This window comes from Stenella coeruleoalba (assembly GCF_951394435.1).
Source record: "Stenella coeruleoalba genome assembly, chromosome: 4".
Taxonomy (NCBI): Eukaryota; Metazoa; Chordata; class Mammalia; order Artiodactyla; family Delphinidae; genus Stenella; species Stenella coeruleoalba.
Genome location: NC_137149.1, coordinates 137,906,516 through 137,925,837, shown reverse-complemented (window position 1 = coordinate 137,925,837; position 19,322 = coordinate 137,906,516). Strand labels below are relative to the sequence as shown.

Genomic DNA, 19,322 nt, shown 5'->3' with positions numbered 1-19,322 from the left:
CTGGCCATGATTATTCACCCACAGAATGGCTGGTAATATATAGTAAAAACCCCATTTTTATGCAATGCTAGTTTACTGGGAATGCTGGTTTTCCAAGATGAAAACATCTTTCTAATAAAGAAATGCAGGCAAAACAAATGAACCTCATTGATTGCTATTTTTCAGACCCTGGGCTAGGTTCTGAGTTTCAAGATAAATTAAATAAATAAATAAATAACATTAAAAAAAAAATCATGAGCATCAGTAACATGCATTCGAATGAGGTAAACAAAGAAGTAAAATTTCGAACCACAATGCTAAGGTGTGAACATATTTTAAGTATTAGAAGAGCACAGAAGAAGCAGCTGAGTTTGATCTGAAGGGAAAAAATTCACCTGGGAAGACCAGGAAAGATCTTAAGCTGAGAAAACACCTACCAAGCAAGGAATGATGAAATGGTCTGTTTGCTGTATAATGTGAATAGGAATGAAGCAAAAGGTTGTTTTTGAAAATGAAAAAAAAGTTTTTAGGCCAAATTTTTGAAGGATCTTGAATGCTACAGAGTTTGAACCATTTTCTAAGGGCCGTGAGTTATACAGGAAGTATTTAAATAAGTGAGGGATGGGATCAGATTTGAATATTAGAAGGAGCACGTTAGCTGTGGTATGGAGGATGGATTAGAGGTAGGTGGGAGTAGAGATAGGGGAAAAGCGTAGAAATAATTTTCTAGGTAGAAATGATGAAGGTATTGGCAACGGAAAGGCAAAGGTAGTGACAGATTCCCAAGATTTAGGAGGTAAAAATGTACAAAACTTCATGAGAGGTTAGATGGGGTGTGGGAGTTAAAGGCCACGGGTGAGGAAGAGCTTTAGCTGAGATGAATCTGTTGGTGGGAAAAATCAAAAGATGGCAATTCTAGAAATCATAATAGAGGACAAAGTACCAGCAATAATAGTAATAAATTAATAACTGCAACTATCAGTAATTGAGCACTTAAAGAGTAAGTTCTAGGCTAGGTGTCTTGTATCAAAATCTACTTCAAACTTCCAGATACCTTATTATAAAATGATTGTTTCCCCTATTTCACAGGGAAAGGAATTGCAATTTGGAGAATTTTAATTTTTCCAAGGATTGAAACTCAAATCTTTACGTCTTCAGAACCCATGTTTTTAGAAGCAAAGAGGTTGCCCAGTGCACAGCTGTCGTCAGCACCTCTCAGTGGCAGGCCTGCCTTACCTGACCACCTCAATACATTCTCCAATCCTTTTTTCTGCTTCTTGGATCTCTATAACACTAATGTTCTCTCTGCTGGCCCTCTATTATGGCATGTAGTTGTTTTTTAAGTGTTAACTTTTGGAGTACTTTTTGTGATTGGAAAACCTGCCTCTGTGCCCTGCCCACGACAGCTCTCAGCCACTGCAACCAATGAACTGCAGTGGGCACCAGGCAGGCTCTTTATGTGGTTGCTAATGGGCTCTTGGAGTTACAACAAAATGTGTCCTTTCGCAAATGCCGAAATTAGCATCCAGAGGAGGCAACTGGGGAGAGAGTGTGGGAGAAAAATCCTGAACTGAGTTGGAGGACACTTTTAATGTACCCCTGCTTGTTTGTCTCTCTTTCACGGTCAGCCCCTTTGCCTGAAGCATCTAGCACCTATGCTATCAACCACGTTCCATTTTTCTCCCCCTGAAGAAAAATCCTTCTGATGTGATAACTTGAGTCGACGTGTTTCAATCCGTTAAAAATGGGATTAGACGTAAAATTCCCCACAGCTAAAGCTGGCAGCTCACTCTTGTCCTTTGTTGGTGAGCATAACATACAACCAGACTCAAATATGAAAGAAAAAAAGAGAGAGAAGAAAAAGGGAGAGAGAAAGAGAGGAAGGAGGGAAGCAAGCAAGGAAGGAAGGAAGGAAGGAAGGCAGGCAGGCAGAGAGAGAGAGAAACAGAGAAATGGAGAGTAGATGGAAAAGAAAGGCCTATGAGAGTTATTTTACAGTTTATGTAGGTAAGAGCTATTCTCTTAATAAAGGAAAACAGGTAAAAATATGAGTGAAAGTTCACTGCAGAGGGTATAGGCATTAGATTTTTAACTAGTTGACAGCTTTAGAAATGTAAGTAGCAACACATTCATTATAAGGTAATTTCATTAGCAAAGTCGTATAAATGTCCCAAAGAATTTGCTATGAAGAAAGTTACTGTTTAGTATCTTAGAGTCATACATTCTTGTACTTGGAAAGGAGATGAGACATTAATTCAACTCCAATTCATGAATCTCCTCGTTAACAGTATAAGAAGTCATCCTGCCCCCCCCCACACACACACAATCCATTAAAAATCATTAAAAGGGCATTATAAGGTGAGGAATTATTATAATAATAATCTTTGTATAAAAACGATAGCTTGATTGAATATTGATATGACAGGATCACTAATCACTCTTTGAGGAGGACCCTGTTACTCTCTCCATTTATAGATGAGGAAAGTAAGGTTAAGAGCTACTACCTAATACTACACAGCTCACAAATAACAGACCTGCTTGCCTTTAAAATCTAACCTACCCAATATCAAAGCTATTGCTATCAGATATAGCTAATATCAGACTATCACATGTATTAAAATTAATTTCCAATACTTGAAGGGCTTTAAGTGTTTATTCTTCTCATGGAAAGAGTTTGTAATCAGCCTAGATCCACCCAAATTCCTAAAATTTACTTCCACAGAGGTGTCTTAAATTACAGTTTCTCAGTATATGTGATGTTTAAGCAAATAGTTAAATACCACTTACCTATCAGACAGTATTGTTTAGTATCCATGGGTCGCTAGTCGTATAGGACACCAGTACAAGAAATAAAAGACTCTCAGTAAGATGTTGAGAAAATAAGACTGATTAGAGTGGGAAAGCATTTGCTTTCTTTTAGCATTCACCATGTGTAGCTGTGGACACTCATTTTTACTATGTGCAAGAGTCCGAGTGTGGGGTTGGAAGAGGAGGGCTCAGATGTAATAGATTGACAGAATTGATCATTTGCGGAATTTTATGTGAGTGTGTGTAGGCTTTGTGTGATTAGGTAGAAAGATAGACTATATTAGTATGAGTATATTCACAGCTAACTCTTTTTCTAGAATTCTCTAGATTTTCCCATTTCTTCTGTGGCCTGGGTAAACATTGCCAATTGTTAAAAAAGGAAATGTCAATATTTGCCAAGGTAAATTAATGTATGTATTAGGGGCTTGTTGATTATTTTATAATTGTTTTGCATTTAAGCCAATGATTGGCATGTCTAAATAATATCCACTCAGATGTTGACCTTAAGATATAATGTTCTTGAGGATTACCACTTGCGGAATAACCTACTTGATTTCTTTTAGGGCCTCATAATATAGGCCATAGCATTTCTGCAGATCTAAAATATTATGAGCGTGAAAATAACAAAATTAGTACTTATAATAGGTACCCCCTTTCTCTGTTGGGCTCCTAAACCAGCTTTCTTCTTTCCATAATAAGCTATTTGTGCTCACTTCATTTTGCTTTATTTTATTTTTGTCACCTTTGGTGTGCTATCTTGGTGTACTATAAAGGAACAACACTGAATCAGACAAACTATAGTTTTTATTGCAGGCAGATCTCATGGAAAATTTATAAGCTGAACTTGATATCAGAAATGAAGCCAGAGGGAACATACCTTTGCTCTAAGTTACAAAATGCTCTGCTATTCTAAATTTGAATTACGTTGAAAATAAACTGCTTTTTCTGACATCAAGAACTTCACACAGGCAACATTTTAAGATACTGTTTAAAAATTTTTGTGTGTACAGAACAGTTTTGCCAGCTAAAAACCTGTTTGTATTATAATTCTACATTCAAGTTCAAAGCTAACATTTAAGGTGATACTATGGCACGGAAACTTGATTATGTTAAAGATCCCAACACATGATTTCAATTTTCTTTTCACAGAAAGCTAAGAAGGAGTATTAATTTATTTAGCAGTATTTTACTAGTATGACTATTTGAGCAAACCAGTTATATACTTAGATATAGGCATAAACATTTTTCACCCCTACACTATGATCTCACCAAGTGGAAACCTTCTGAAAGTTATAATCAAGATTGATTGCCAGAACTACTAGGCAGCAAGGAGCCAATCGTATCCTGGGAGGGTTTCTGATGAATCCTAACATGACCTTCTCTAGCCATACACCTTTAGGTTCTAGAAAGTGCAAGCTCTGTACATCTACCTAACCTTGCCCTTGTATTTATAGATATTGAGTGAATGAGGCATGCTATCGTAACCTGTATTGATAAGTTTCATTTCTTCCCCCTGTGTAACCAGTTCAGATCATTGCTAAACAGTGGGAAATATGTTAAAATGTTAATGTTTTGAATATAGTTTTACTCCTACTACTGGAAACATTAGTAAATAAGAAGTAAATTGTTCGTTTGAAACAAAATTCTTATTGCTATACTATTACCAAGATAATTATGGTATGTTCCTACCAAATGCCCTGTCACTCTGGTATTAGGTTGCACCCTAGCTACCTGTAGCTCACTTTTATTCCTGCTTCTGCCCTCATTATTTTTTTTAACTTATTTATTTATTTTTGTTATTTATTTATTTTTGGCTGTGTTGGGTCTTTGTTGCTGCACACGGGCTTTCTCTAGTTGCGGCGAGCGGGGGCTACTCTTCATTGCGGTGCGCAGGCTTCTCATTGCGGTGGCTTCTCTTGTTGCAGAGCACGAGCTCTAGGAGCACCGGCTTCAGCAGTTGTGGCTCGCGGGCTCTAGAGCAGAGGCTCAGTAGTTGTGGTGCCTGGGCTTAGTTGCTCCACGGCATGTGGGATCCTCTAGGACCAGGGATTGAACCCATGTCCCCTGCATTGGCAGGTGGATTCTTAACCACTGCCCAACCAGGGAAGCTCCCCTCACTATTTATTTATGCTTTCACTTTAGCTTTTACAAATGGTAGAATTAGCTCAATAGTTGTAGGGTATTCCAGAAAATTCTTCCCTTCAAATAGTAATTTTTAAATGCATAATTTTGTGCAGTATAAGTGTAGAGCAGAAAGGAATTACCATGATCTCACTCTTTTCCTTAGAGTACATGATACACACCAGCAACATAAAACTCAATAAAATGCAGATTAAATTTTGCTGAAAGCTATCATTAGAAATTGTCACAAATATTCCTCTAACAAAAACTACCCATAATGTATTGTTTGCCACACAGTTTTGCACATGATGGAAACGGTGACCTGCAAGAGTATTCCCAATACTCTTGCCCAATGTTAGTGTTAGTTGCAGAGACCCCCAGGAAATCATTAGCAAACGCCATCTAGAAACAGACCAAAAGGTCAGAGGTAAACGTAACATGACATTCATAGCCTGTGATTGTGGAGGGCTGTGGGTATTTGTTCTTGTTCAATATATACTATAGTGCTTCAAAGCATCTGCTCCCATTCTCAGAGGTTAGTGAGTTTGAAGCGTGCCAGCATCTAATTTTGAACAGTATTCCAAAGGCACATATTTGTTCTTAAATGTCAGTCATTAGGGTTGGACACCTACACAAATTCAATGAGTTCCAGTGAAGTGGTAATTGGTTCTCCAAGTTAGAAAATATGGAGTGGCTCAGAAACTCAAATATAAGGAAATCGACCATCAATTTAGAGATGAATAACCTGGGACAAGTAGATACAATCTGTAACTCAAAGATTGATTTGGAAATCCTGGAGCATTATTCTGTAAAAGAGAAAGCTGAAAACGTATTCAGCTATCCAAAAGCATGAAATTTATTCTATTTGAATACAAATAGAAATCTCTCTCTCTGTCTCTCTCTCTCTCTCTCTCTCTCTCTCTCACACACACACACACACACATACACACACACACTCACACACAACCACTTAAAGCAAATCTAGCAAAATAAATACAGAGAAGAGTCAGCATCTTGCAGTAGAAATAATATGGTTTTGGGAGCTGGTCAGATCTACATTTGAATTCTATCTCTATCCCTCACTGACTGTGCCACACTGAGCTAGTCCTTTATTCCCTCTACTGAAGTTTTCTTACCTACAAAATGGGTGAAATAGTTCTGAGCATGAGGCATTGCTGTAAGGATACTGTGTGCCAACTGCCTAGCATGTATGTAGTAGCCACTCAATAAGTAATGACTCTTACAAATACTAATTTTTAAGTATACATCTACTTAAATATGTTGTTTATACAAAACGTAATTATTTTATAAAAATATTTAAACCTTGCCACCTAAAAGAACATAGGCTTAAGGCTTGTAACATATTGACATTTTAAAAAAACTAAATGATTATATGACTATCTAGCAATGTAATTTAATTTGTCTTTGGAATTGCTAGATGTTTTTTCACAGTGAAAACAAAAATAGCATTGCCCTATCACTAGAAATATCCACCTGTCCTTCAGTAATGATTTTTGTCTTCTCATGATCTATGTAAGAGCCATACACTCTTAAAACAATTCTCCTTATATATTACATCTTAATGTTAAGAAACAACAAAATAAGAAAAGCAATTTGACGTTTGTATTTACATATATTACTTTTTGCTTCTTTTAACTTTATTTCCACTTGAAAATATTCAGTACTCTTTCTTGTGTCTCTCTGCTCTCCCAATAATCAAGGTCTCTCCAGGACCTTTCCAAGCAAACAGATATCCCTTATGGCACAGTCCTGGACTCTGCGGTATATGAACATGTTCGCATGAAGGGAATGAATCCTTTTGAGAGGGACAGCATGTATTCCCAAATGTGGCGGATGATCAACCGAAGCAATGGATCAGAGAATAACGTTCTGGAGTCCCAAGCAGGCATTCAAAAGGTACTGGCCATAGTTTTTCATTCATAGTCTACCATTCTGTCCCCCATATTGGAATTGCTAAACTGAGTCTGGTTTACTTCCTTTTTTAAATTTTAACTTTGACATAGAGTTTTCAGTTAAATTATACCTTTTATTGATTTAAGAAGATTTTGAGGTAACTCGCTGTACCAGTAGAGGGAATTGACACATTTCTGTGGTGTGTCTAAAGGATCCTTTTCCAGTGGAATTCCAAAGCTAGAAAACATGAACTGCTATTTTGTTCAGAACAGTGTCGGGGACATATACACATGAGGACTTGAAAAGATTTTGACAAATCCCATTCCAAATATCATTCAGGTTATCCAGTTTTTTCAAATGATTCAGGGTATTTTCTACACTGCATTTGTTTTTCGATGAAAAGTTTATGTTATGATTATGTGAAGCTCTCTGTGAGTAAAAGTTAATCTTCTCCACAAATGAAGTTTCTGCAAAAGTCTGTTTCTGTTTCCAAAAGTGAAAATCTTTATTTATATCTTATTTTTATAAAACCATCATTTAGAAGTTATTTAAAAAAAAAACTTAGAAAGCAGTCCTTTGTGTAAAAAACATGAAGCTAGTTTTTATTCTGGGCCGTGGTTTATAAACTTCTACACAGAAGTGATTCTTTCTTCCTCAGACCCCATCAACCACCATGAGAGAACTGAATGATTTTTGCTTAAAATTATCCCAGTGGCTATTACAGTGAAAATCCTAAGGGTTGACATTCAATAAGTAATTATGGGATGACTGAATGAATGTCTAATAACAGCATCAATGATGGTATATACTTTTTTTCTGTAACGTTTCACAGCAGAATAATTTGGACTCCAAGTCTGAGTTCTCTGTTCAAAAGGCAAACTCAATAATACCATGTTGGAGAATGTTTTGATGACTATAAAAGTTATTCTGCCACAGGATCTAGCATTATTCTGTGCCTTTTCATATGTTTTCCTTTATCTGCTATTGCTATTGTGATGGTTCCCTAGCATCACCCTGGTAATTTGTCAGTCACTACATTGATATCATTATTTTAAAACTGACAATGGTGACATAAACCTCTTTGCAAGTACTAATGATGCTTTTAAAATAAGAGAATGTCCTTGAAATGTTAGCAATGGCCTCTAATTCCTTCATCCTTATTATATTAATCCCAGTTTCCCAGGGCCCAGGTATTGATCCTCTTGTCTTTGTCCAGAGGCCCATTGGCTTTTAGAAATTAAACACAGTACCCTCCAATTACTGGGGGCATGCAGTGGGGGGCAGGTGAGATTGGGCCGGTGAATGGACCTATACTATATGTTGTCTGGGGGAGAAGGGAGGATAGATTTTAGGATTTACTAGGTACTCATTGTATGTGAATGAATTTAAGCCTCAGAATAATGGTTTGGGGAAGAGTTATTTTCCTTCATATTGTCTACTGTTAAAAACAATTTTGCGTTCTTGTATATAAGTATAAATTGAAGTTCACAATTTGTATTTCTATCCATTTTAGATCCAAAGCTCCTCACACTTTACAACTTTTTTCTATACCATAGCATTCCAGAGAAAATTCATTTTCTTTTCTTCAGACATACAGATTCAGAATAAAAATAACTTTTAAACATACATATTCACCAATTCATTATTTATTCATTCATTCATCCAATATTTGCTAAGTAACAATTATGTACCAGGCACTGAGGTAGGAACTGGAGGTAAACTCAACCACAGAGGAATGACCACTGGATTCATGAAATACAGGGTCTGGTGGGAGAGAGAGAAAAGGAAACTAAAATACATGATCAAACAAAATGACTTAAATTGTGACAAATGCTATCAAAAAGACAAATAAGGTGCTATTGTAGAAATTAAGAAGGAAATCTATTTGAGAAACAGTGATCAGGTAAGTTCCCAGAGGACGTAGAGTATTATCTATGATCTGCCTGATCATGTAGAAGAGAGGGTGACAAAGCATCCAGGCAATGCTTAGTGTAAGCTAAGGTCTGAAGGTCCATTCAAGAAACCAATTTAAAATCAGCATGAACTGGAGACGATCGAATGAGAAAATGTGGAATGAAGTTAGTATGCAGGGGATAGATCAAGTAGGACCTTACCCATTGTTAAGAACTTGGATTTTATTTGAATGGCAAAAAATGCTACTGAAATAGGGAAATGTCATGATTCATTTTTCTCTGTCAAGGTCACTGTAACTGATATATGGGAATTGGGTAAGAGTATGCAAAGAATAGAAATAGTGAGACCATAGGAAACTTGTAACTTTCTGAAGTAGCCAGTCAAGTAAATAAGACCTCGTTTTATTCCCGTGTTCTTACACACACACGCGCACACGCACACACACGCACACACACACACCATTACCCTTCATTCCTGGTATTAATACAAACTGGTTACACTTCCTACATCCTGGCATTTTCAATATAATATATAAATCATAGAGACATAGGACATCAGTTGCTACATAGAAGCTTTAAGCAGTCATGTATGTAAGATATACATATATATCTTCTAAGGTCTTCAGTGTTCTTTAAGAAAACCTCTTAACTTTTAAGTATGTACATACAGTTTCCTACATTTTCTGGGTTTTTTTTTTAAATTTAAGTTATTTGACCATATGGAATTTAATTTGACACATGTGTAAATGTAAAAATAAACTGTAAATATTCACACTGAGAAAATTCCTGAGATTCTATGAAATAAAATTGTTTTAGACTCAGCTATTGACAGTCTTGCAGCATATGCTGAGAAATTTAGTTACTCTTTAGGCTTTCATGTTTCTTTTTATTTAAATATGTAGCCATTCCATCGCCTTTCAAGTTGGGCTAGTGTTTCTTATGCTGTTGTTAAATGTCATACATTAAAAAAAAAAAAAAGCTATTATGAAGAGTAGAAAGAGCTCTAGTTTTAGAAAAAAACTATCTAGTTTTCTTTCTTGGTTCTTCCAGTTCTCAGCTGTGTAACGTTGGGCAGATCACTTGGTTTCTCTAAGACTCACTCTACTCAGCTGTAGAATTATCACAGTGTGAGAATTAAAAGCCTGGGCTTTGTAGACATACAACCTAGGTGTATATCCAGTTCATTTTTTTAAGTAAAATATGTAAATGTGACTAGTTACTTAAAATCTCTGAGGCTCAGAATTTTTATCATCATATTGAGAATTTCTACCTCTTATGGTTTTTGTCATTATTAAATATATATATGTAAAAGCATCAACAAATAGTTCGATTAGAATAATAAACTCTTAAGATGATCCTGAACTTTATATGAAAGAATGTATGTGTGAGTGATTTGTTATTACAAAGAATTATTATTTGGTATTTCCTAAGGTTAACCTAAAATTATGACATAATAAAAAAGATAATGCAGTAAAAGAAGTAGAGAGCAGTTTCTATTCCCTGATAGTCTGCTGATGAAGAGGGCTTATGATTTTAAAACTGCAAATCACGTCCCCAGGTGTTTATTACACCCCATGTACTCAGTTTTCGGATTTACTAGAGGAGTAGTGAAGAATGTTTTTATTAATTTATAATGGAATATATCTATAATATATATATATATATATAATGGAATATATTTATAATGGAATATCAAAGTGAAATTTGCTGATTGTACATATTTCTTTCAACCAGTATCAGAGAGAGCTGAACACTGATTAGACAGAGAGACTAGGTAGTTATAATAAAATGTATTTTGGTTCAGTTTTCAAGGTCTTAGCCAGCTTTCATTAAAACACAAAACCAACCAACCAACAAACAATAACCTCTCACCTGCTAAAGCTCACTGGAGTTCATGAGATTGAGAACTACAAGACATGGAATGTGGCTGATGGACTCTTCCTCAAGTAACCGGTCTTGCACACACATCTCACACAGCAGCTTCCTGTTCTCTGTCACTGATTTCTAATTTGTGCAGGGAGAAAAGACCTCAGAGGTCTTCTAGGTCAATATTCCGCAAAAGACCAAACTTCCACCTTTGACAGGAATTCATATATATAGTAACTCCCTTTCAGCAAAGACTGCATCCCTGTGAAAACAATCCTCCCAATCTAGGTGTAACTTTGAATAGATCCCATTAATCCCTCAGGTTGTGCTTGTTTCTAATTGTGCTGCCAGCCTCATTAAGTTTCTCTTACTTGAAGGTAGATCCTGGTTGCTTCTAACATCGATGTTCTGCTCATACCAAAGAAACCTGTATAAGTGAGGATTAGGTAAATGAGTTCTGATCTCTTCTTGGGAGACACTTTGCCTGTACCACACTAGCCTAATTAAACTAGAAGAAATGTTTCTGCCTTCCTCTTCCTAGGATGTTTTGCATAAGTAGGAAAAAATGTGATTTGAAAAATATAACTGAGTTCTTTAATGAATTCACTCAACAATTATTTATTGATCAAAACAGCCAGTGTTTTGATCACTGGAGTGAACATAAATGAAAAAAAAAAATGCCTCATGGAGTGTACATTCTAGTGGAGGGGGCAGACAATAAATAAGATAAATATGCTGTATTTCAGCAGTGAGAAGAGTTAAGGAGTAAAACAGAGTTGGAGAGAAAAGAAGAGGGACGTGGAAATGGAGATGATGTGCCTTGTTAGATAAGATGGCCAGGGAAAGCTTCACTAAGAAGCTTTGGAGAGAGAGGTGTATATCTGGGTGAAGTGTTTCCAGGCAGAGGGTCAGCTAGTGCAAAGGCCCTGAGGTGGGAACATGCCTGAATGTTCTAAGACTATGAAGGGGGCTAGGGTAGCTCTAGAAATAAAGGGTAATATCAGGAGTGCAGCAATGTCAGAGAGGTAGAGGGCCAGATGGTAGGGAGGAAACATATCATATACGGTCTTGTTACTCGCAGCTAGTCCTGTGAACTTGCAGCATCAGCATCACCTGAGAGCTTGTTAGAAATGCAGACTCCTAGGCCCCACCTGCACCCTTCTGGATGGAAATCTCATTCTAACAAGATTCCCAGGTGATTCACATGCATGCTTAAGTCTGAGAAGTGCTCATACAGGGCCATATAGGGCATTCTAAGCGGACTTTTACTCTGTGTGAGATATGAAACTTAGGAGTGTTTTTTATTTTTATTTTTTTGTGGTACACGGGCCTCTCACTGTTGTGGCCTCTCCCGTTGCGGAGCACAGGCTCCAGATGCGCAGGCTCAGCGGCCATGGCTCACGGGCCCAGCCGCTCCGCGGCATGTGGGATCTTCCCGGACCAGGGCACGAACCCATGTCCCCTGCATCAGCAGGCGGACTCTCAACCACTGCGCCACCAGGGAAGCCCCCAAACTTAGGAGTGTTTTGAACAGAGAGTACGTAACATGATCTAACTCATACTTTGGCAAATCATATGGCTGGTGTATTGAGAAAAACTGGAGGTGACAGTGTGGAAGCTGGAAGCCAGTTAGGAGGCCACGATGGTGACTTGGCAGCGTTCCGAAACTACAGCAATGGAAAACCATCCCTGTTCAAACCCAAGTACATCTTGGAAGACTATGATTTTAAGTAACTATTAACATTAGCACATTAATGGAATTTAGTCTATCAGATTATTTTGGGAGAGACTGGAACACAGGACAGGTAATTTTTAAGAATCGATAGAGAAACTTCTACATCACAGGTAAGCATCTGACCAGGAGTAAAGGATCTCTGTGTAGCACCGAAATAGAAAAGTCCCTGGTTAATAAGAGGGCAGTGTTCATTTCCTGATAGCCTGTTATGTCTCAGGGGGTGAATGACAAATTATTCTACAACCTCAGCAATAAAGACTACTAAGGAAGAGAAGAAGGTCAGTACTGGTAGGATAACTCCTGTCCTAGCCAAAGGATCCCAGTGATAACTACATAATACTTCAGACTATATATTTCAAAGGGGATATAAACTGTGGTGGATGCTATGGCCACAGGAAGTGGGTAGCAGTGCTGGCAGCAGCCATATTCAACCAGAAAGATAACATCAATCTGTAAGGTTGTCTGCTTAAGTCCCAGAGCACTATGGGGGAAGGGGACTTGACAAGGTACAGGTCGGGCATCAAGGCTCCAGCCAAGCCACTGTGCTTCAGGGCCCAGTTTTAATCTTAGCTGGAAAACTGGAGTGTTGAAATGAAAGCCAAAACAAAAGACTGATCATATCACATGGGCCAATATTAAGGATTTTAGAGGACTGGAGCAGAAAGAAAAATTCCAGACACTATTCAGTGGTGAAGTAAGCCTACTCAATTTATTCATCTCTGGCTGAAAAACTGGGTGGATTGAACCTGTTGTTTTACTTACTCATTCAACACATATTCATTGAGCACCTGTTATTTACCAGGAACTGTTCTAGGCACTGGGAGGCACACCAAAATAAGCAAAGTCCCTGCCCAAATGGAGATTATACTGTAGTAGAGAGAAAACAATAGACAAGCACATAAATGTGGGCTATAAAGAAAAACTGGAAGACTAAGAATGAAAGGTAGCAGAAGCAAGAAGAGGGATGTTGCCATCACATAGTGGGTGGTCTCAGAAGACATCTCTGAGAAAGTGAAAGAGGACAGTTTATGAGCCATGAAGATAGTGGGGAGAAAAGGAGGATGGAAGTACTTCAGGCAGAAGGAACATTGCACAATTCCCAAGGCAGAAGCTAGTTTGACGTGATGGAGAGGAATGTCGAAAAGACCAATGTGGCTGGAGCAGAGTGCAAGGGGGTGGGAGGAAAAGGGGGTGGTAGGGCAGAGAAGTAAGAGATAAGATCGGAGTGGTAGTTAGGCAAGATGGAGTCCGTTAAAAATGTGAATGCTGGGCTTCCCTGGTGGCGCAGTGGTTGAGAGTCCGCCTGCTGATGCAGGGGACACGGGTTCGTGCCCCGGTCCGGGAAGATACCGCATGCCGCGGAGCGGCTGGGCCCGTGAGCCATGGCTGCTGAGCCTGCGCGTCCGGAGTTTGTGCTCCACAACGGGAGAGGCCACAACAGTGAGAGGCCTGCGTACAGCAAAAAAAAAAAAAAAAAAAAAAAGAAATGTGGATTCTTGGATCCCACTAAAATTCCAATCGTATCATTTTTAAAATTTTTATTTTATATTGCAGTATAGTTGATTAACAATGTTGTGTTAGTTTCAGGTGTACAGCAAAGTGAGTCAGTTATACATATACATGTATCTATTCTTTTTCAAATTCTTTTCCCAATTAGGTTATTACAGAGTATTTGAGCACAGTTCCCTTTGCTATACAGCATGTCCTTGTTGGTTTTCTATTTTAAATATAGCAGCGTGTACATGTCAATCCCAAACTCCCAGTCTACTCCTCCCCCCCAACCCTTCCCTCCTGGTAACCATGAATTCATTCTCTAAGTCTGTGAGTCTGCTGTTTTGAAACTAAGTTCACTTGTATATTTTTTTTAGATTCCACATATAAGCTATATCATATGATACTTGTCTTTCCCTGTCTGACTTAGTTCACTTAGTATGATAATCTCCAAGTCCATCTGTGTTGCTGCAAATGGCATTCTTTCATTCTTTTTAATGGCTAAGTAATATTCCATTGTATATATGTACCACATCTTCTTTATACATTCATCTGTCCAATTGGTACAGCCGCTATGGAGAACAGTATGGAGGTTCCTTAAGAAACTAAAAATACAGCTACCGTATGATCCAGCAATCCCACTCCTGGGCATATATCCAGTGAAAAACATGGTTTGAAAGGATACATACACCCCAATGTTCATTGCAGTGCTGTTCACAATAGCCAAGACATGGAAACAACCTAAATGTCCAACCAATTGTACCTTTTTTTAAGCCATAATTGACATATAACATTATCTTAGTTCCAGGTGTACAACATAATGATTCAATGTTTATATATATTGCAAAATGACCACCACAGTAAGTCTACTTCATATCCATCAACATAGTTACAGATTTGGTATTTTTGTGATGAGAATTTTTAAGGTTTATTCTCTTAGCAACTTTCAAATATGCAATACAGTATTATTAACTATGGTCACCATGCTGTATATTACATCCCCATGACTTACTTATTTTATAACTGGAAGTTTGTACCTTTTGACCCTTTCTACCCATTGTAATCTTAATTGGGGAATGGAAGGCATCTGAATATCTTAAATCATTTCAGGTGTTCCTTTTTTTTAAAACATATTTATTGGAGTATAATTGCTTTACAATGGTGTGTTAGTTTCTGCTGTACAACAAAGTGAATCAGCTATACGTATACATATATCCCTATATGCCCTCCCTCTTGCATCTCCCTTCCACCCTCCCTATCCCACCCCTCTAGGTGGTCACAAAGCACCAAGCTGATCTCCCTGTGCTATGTGGCTGCTTCCCACTAGCTATCTGTTTTACATTTGGTAGTGTATATATGTCCATGCCACTCTCTCACTTCATCCCAGCTTACCCTTCCCCCTCCCCATGTCCTCAAGTCCATTCTCTATGTCTGCATCTTTATTCCTATCCTGCCCCTAAGTTCTTCAGAACCATTTTTTTTTCTTTTTTAGATTCCATGTATGTGTGTTAGCATACGGTATTTGTTTTCCTCTTTCTGACTTATTTCACTCTGTATGACAGACTCTAGGTCCATCCACCTCACTACGAATAACTCAATTTTGTTTCTTTTTATGGCCGAGTAATATTCCATTGTATATATGTGCCACATCTTCTTTATCCATTCATCTGTCGATGGACACTTAGGTTGCTTCCAAGTCCTGGCTATTGTAAATAGAGCTAAAATGAACATTGTGGTACATGACTCTTTTTGAATTATGGTTTTCTCAGGGTATATGCCTAGTTGTGGGATTGCTGGGTCGTATGGTAGTTCTATTTTTAGTTTTTTAAGGAACCTCCATACTGTTCTCCATAGTGGCTGTATCAATTTACATTCCCACCAACAGTGCAAGAGGGTTCCCTTTTCTCCACACCCTCTCCAGCATTTATTGTTTGTGGATTTTTTGATGATGGCCATTCTGACTGATGTGAGGTGATACCTCATTATAGTTTTGATTTGCATTTCTCTGATGATTAGTGATGTTGAGCATCCTTTCATGTGTTTGTTGGCAATCTGTATATCTTCTTTGGAGAAATGTCTATTTAGGTCATCTGCCCATTTTTAGATTGGGTTGTTTGTTTTTTTGATATTGAGCTGCATGAGCTGCTTGTAAATTTAGGAGGTTAATCCTTTGTCAGTTGCTTCATTTGCAAATATTTTCTCCCATTCTGAAGGTTGTCTTTTCGTCTTGTTTATGGTTTCCTTTACTGTGCAAAAGCTTTTAAGTTTCATTAGTCCTGGTTGTTCATTTTTGTTTTTATTTCCATTTCTCTAGGAGGTGGGTCAAAAAAGATCTTGCTGTGATTTATGTCATAGAGCGTTCTGCCTATATTTTCCTCTAAGAGTTTTAGAGTGTCTGGCCTTACATTTAGGTCTTTAATCCATTTTAATTTTTTTTTGTGTGTATGGTGTTAGGGAGTGTTCTAATTTCATTCTTTTACATGTGGCTGTCCAGTTTTCTCAGCACCACTTTTTGAAGAGGCTGTCTTTTCTCCATTGTATGTTCTTGCCTCCTTTCTCAAAAGTAAGGTGACCATATGTGCGTGGATTTATCTCTGGGCTTTCTGTCCTGTTCCATTGACCTATATTTCTGTTTTTCTGCCAGTGCCATACTGTCTTGATTACTGTAGCTTTGTAGTATAGTCTGAAGTCAGGCAGCCTGATTCCTCCAGCTCCATTTTTCTTTCTCAAGATTGCTTTGGCTATTCAGGGTCTTTTGTGTTTCCATACAGATTGTGAAATTTTTTGTTCTATTTCAGGTGATTCTGATTCAAAATAAAGGTTGAAAATGAGCATTATAATATTTTTAATATTTTGAAGCCATTTAAATGACTTTGGCTTTTACTCTGAGATAGGAAGCCAGGGAAGGGTTGAGGACAGAAGAGTGACATGATCTGACTTACTTTTTCAAGGTTCATTTTAGGTGCTGTATAGAAAATAGGCAAGGGCTAGAAGCAGGGAGACCAGTGTGGAGGACACTGTAATCATCCAAGTGAGAAATGATGGTGGGTAGACCAGAGTGGTTATGGTGGAAGTGGTGAGAAGTGGTTGAATTTGAATATATTGTGAAGGTAGCTCTGACAAGATTTTCTAAAAGATTGAATGTGGGGTATGAAAAAGAGGAGTTAAAGATGAGTCCAATGTCCTTGGCTTAAGTAATTGGAAGAATGAATTTTCCATTTATTGAGACTGAGAAAACTATGGGAAGAGCAGATTTAAAAAGCCAAATGAAGAATTGCCTTTGGCATGATAGTTAATATGAAGTGCTTCTTAATTATGCAGGCAAAGATGCCAAGAGAAATGCTGCAGATATGAGTTGGATGTTTAAGAGAAAGTTCTAGCTGGAGATAAATGTTTGGGGATGACTAGCATAGTGTTTGCCTTTTAAAGTTATAAGACTCCATGATATCACTACAGATGTGTGTGCATCTAGAGAAGACAGATTGCTAAACTTATCCCTGGGATAATTTGGTATTTAGAGGAGGGAGAGATAAAAAGGGTATAACAGAGTCAGGGAATGATCAACCAGTGAGGCAGGAGGAAAACAAGAGTGTTTTTTTTAGAAGCCAAGTGAAATAAGTGTTTCAAGAATCTCAAATGAACAACTGTCAAATGATGCTCATGGAACAAGTATAATGAAGACTAAGAATTAATGATTTATTTGGTGACCAGTAGTCACTGGTGACCTTGACAAGAGCAGATCTGGTAGAGTGAAAGGAGAAGGAATTAAAATTAGATTGGAGAGAAAAAAAGAACAAGGAAAGAGGCAATGGAGATTATGAGAATAGGCACTTTGTAAAGGAGTTTTCTTCAAAGGAAATGCTGAAGAATGGGAGGGGTTCCTGGAGTGGGATATGAAGTTCAGGGAAACTTTTTATGAAGGAGGATATACAATGTCTGTATACTGATGGGATGATATAGTAAGACGGGAAAACTCATCATGCAGGAGAGCGACAGGGAACTGCTGAGATCCAGTGCACAAGTGGAGGATTTGGATTTAGGAACATAATCCATCCATAGTAAGAGGAAAGAGTGTAGAACATATGGACATACATTCAGATAGGTTGGAAGATATGGTGTTGGGAGCACATGGGAGTTCATTTTTGACTGCTTGTATTTACTCAAAGAAGTGGGAACCGATGTCATCACCAAAATTTAGGAAGATAGAGATTCTGGAGATTTAAAGAAAGAGAAAGTAGGAATGGTTGTTCTGGAGAATGGGAGGAACAGTAGACTAGTGAAATGTAATGGGACTCCTAGACAAGACTAAAGACCCCTTTGCAACAGTGTTCATGACTGTAAATTGGGACCAATCAGTGTGATTGTGGGCGATTCTCTGGCCTCCCTATCTTCAGCTGCCTGAGAGTAAACATGGAGTCAAGAGAGCAGACTTCATCACAATTGGTGTTTGCCAGATAAGCATGGTAGAAGACAGTGAGGTGGGAGAGTTAAGAGTATATGTAAAGAAATGATCTCTGTTATGAATCATGGAATCTGAGCTGTATAGGAAGACAGTTATAACACAAGGAAATTGAGGCTACCAAAAGGGTGGCATGAGCAATGGACTTAGGTCTAGATGGGACTGAAGCATTGTTGGAGTCAGTGAGCCAGAAGGATGGGATTGGAAATAACATGAAGTTGGTTCTGAGATGACACATCTGAAATTGAGATGATGAGAATTCTGGCATTGGAGATGATGTGACATGAGAGTGGGTGGCCTGAGGTGGGAGGAAAGACACGATCTTTGGAGAAGAAGAAGCCAAGAGACTGAGAAGCCAAGTACTAGGAAAGAATGTCTATGTGAATAATCAAATCACCAAGAATAACCACAGAACTAGAATTTGAGGGTGACAGAGAGGCAAGTGATAAAATCTTCAAGCAAGTTTGGAGGAGTGACAGAATCAGCAGATGACTGCAGTAAGAGTGAGTAGCAGGTAGTAGAGTCTGATAACATGAGCTTCAAAGCTAGAGGACTTTAGAGACAATGGTCCAGAATTGGTTCAAGGGGCAAGGAGAACACCTACCCTGATCCAGCCACAGTGATATGACTGTTGTAGAAGAGAAAAATAGCCACCACTTGAGAAGACCAAAGGCAATGTGGTATCCCCAGAGGAGAAGCAGGTTCCACTTAGCAAAAGAAAGTAAAAGGAAATTAAAAAAAAAACAGATTGAGGGTATAGGCAGGGTAACTGTATGTCCTGGTTTGGGACAACCTTGATTTTGCCAGGTGTCCCACTCTCAAGATTATTCCCATCAAAACAGTAAATTGTATGATCTCCCTAAATATAGGGATCATGGTGATGATAGGGTTCCATAGATCAGAGTGGAAGAGTCTGGACAGTTGGAGAGGAATGGGAAAATTGGTCAAAACAAGGCAGTGTGCAGAATCAAATCAATACGTGATGGGGAGTGACCTGGAAGTCTTAGGTTTTTCATGATGATGGACACTCAGAGAT

At 38.1% G+C, this 19,322-nt stretch overlaps 1 protein-coding gene across 7 annotated transcripts in view; it reads left to right on the top strand.

Annotated features, from left to right (window-relative positions):
• GRID2 (glutamate ionotropic receptor delta type subunit 2) overlaps positions 1-19,322 on the top strand; it is a 1,377,005-nt gene that overhangs the window by 1,121,164 nt on the left and 236,519 nt on the right. For all 7 annotated transcript variants that reach the window (XM_079920116.1, XM_079920112.1, XM_079920110.1 and 4 more), the window contains one exon: positions 6,630-6,825. In XM_079920116.1, the coding sequence (XP_079776242.1) occupies positions 6,630-6,825 (196 nt within the window). The remainder of the gene's footprint in view (positions 1-6,629; positions 6,826-19,322) is intronic.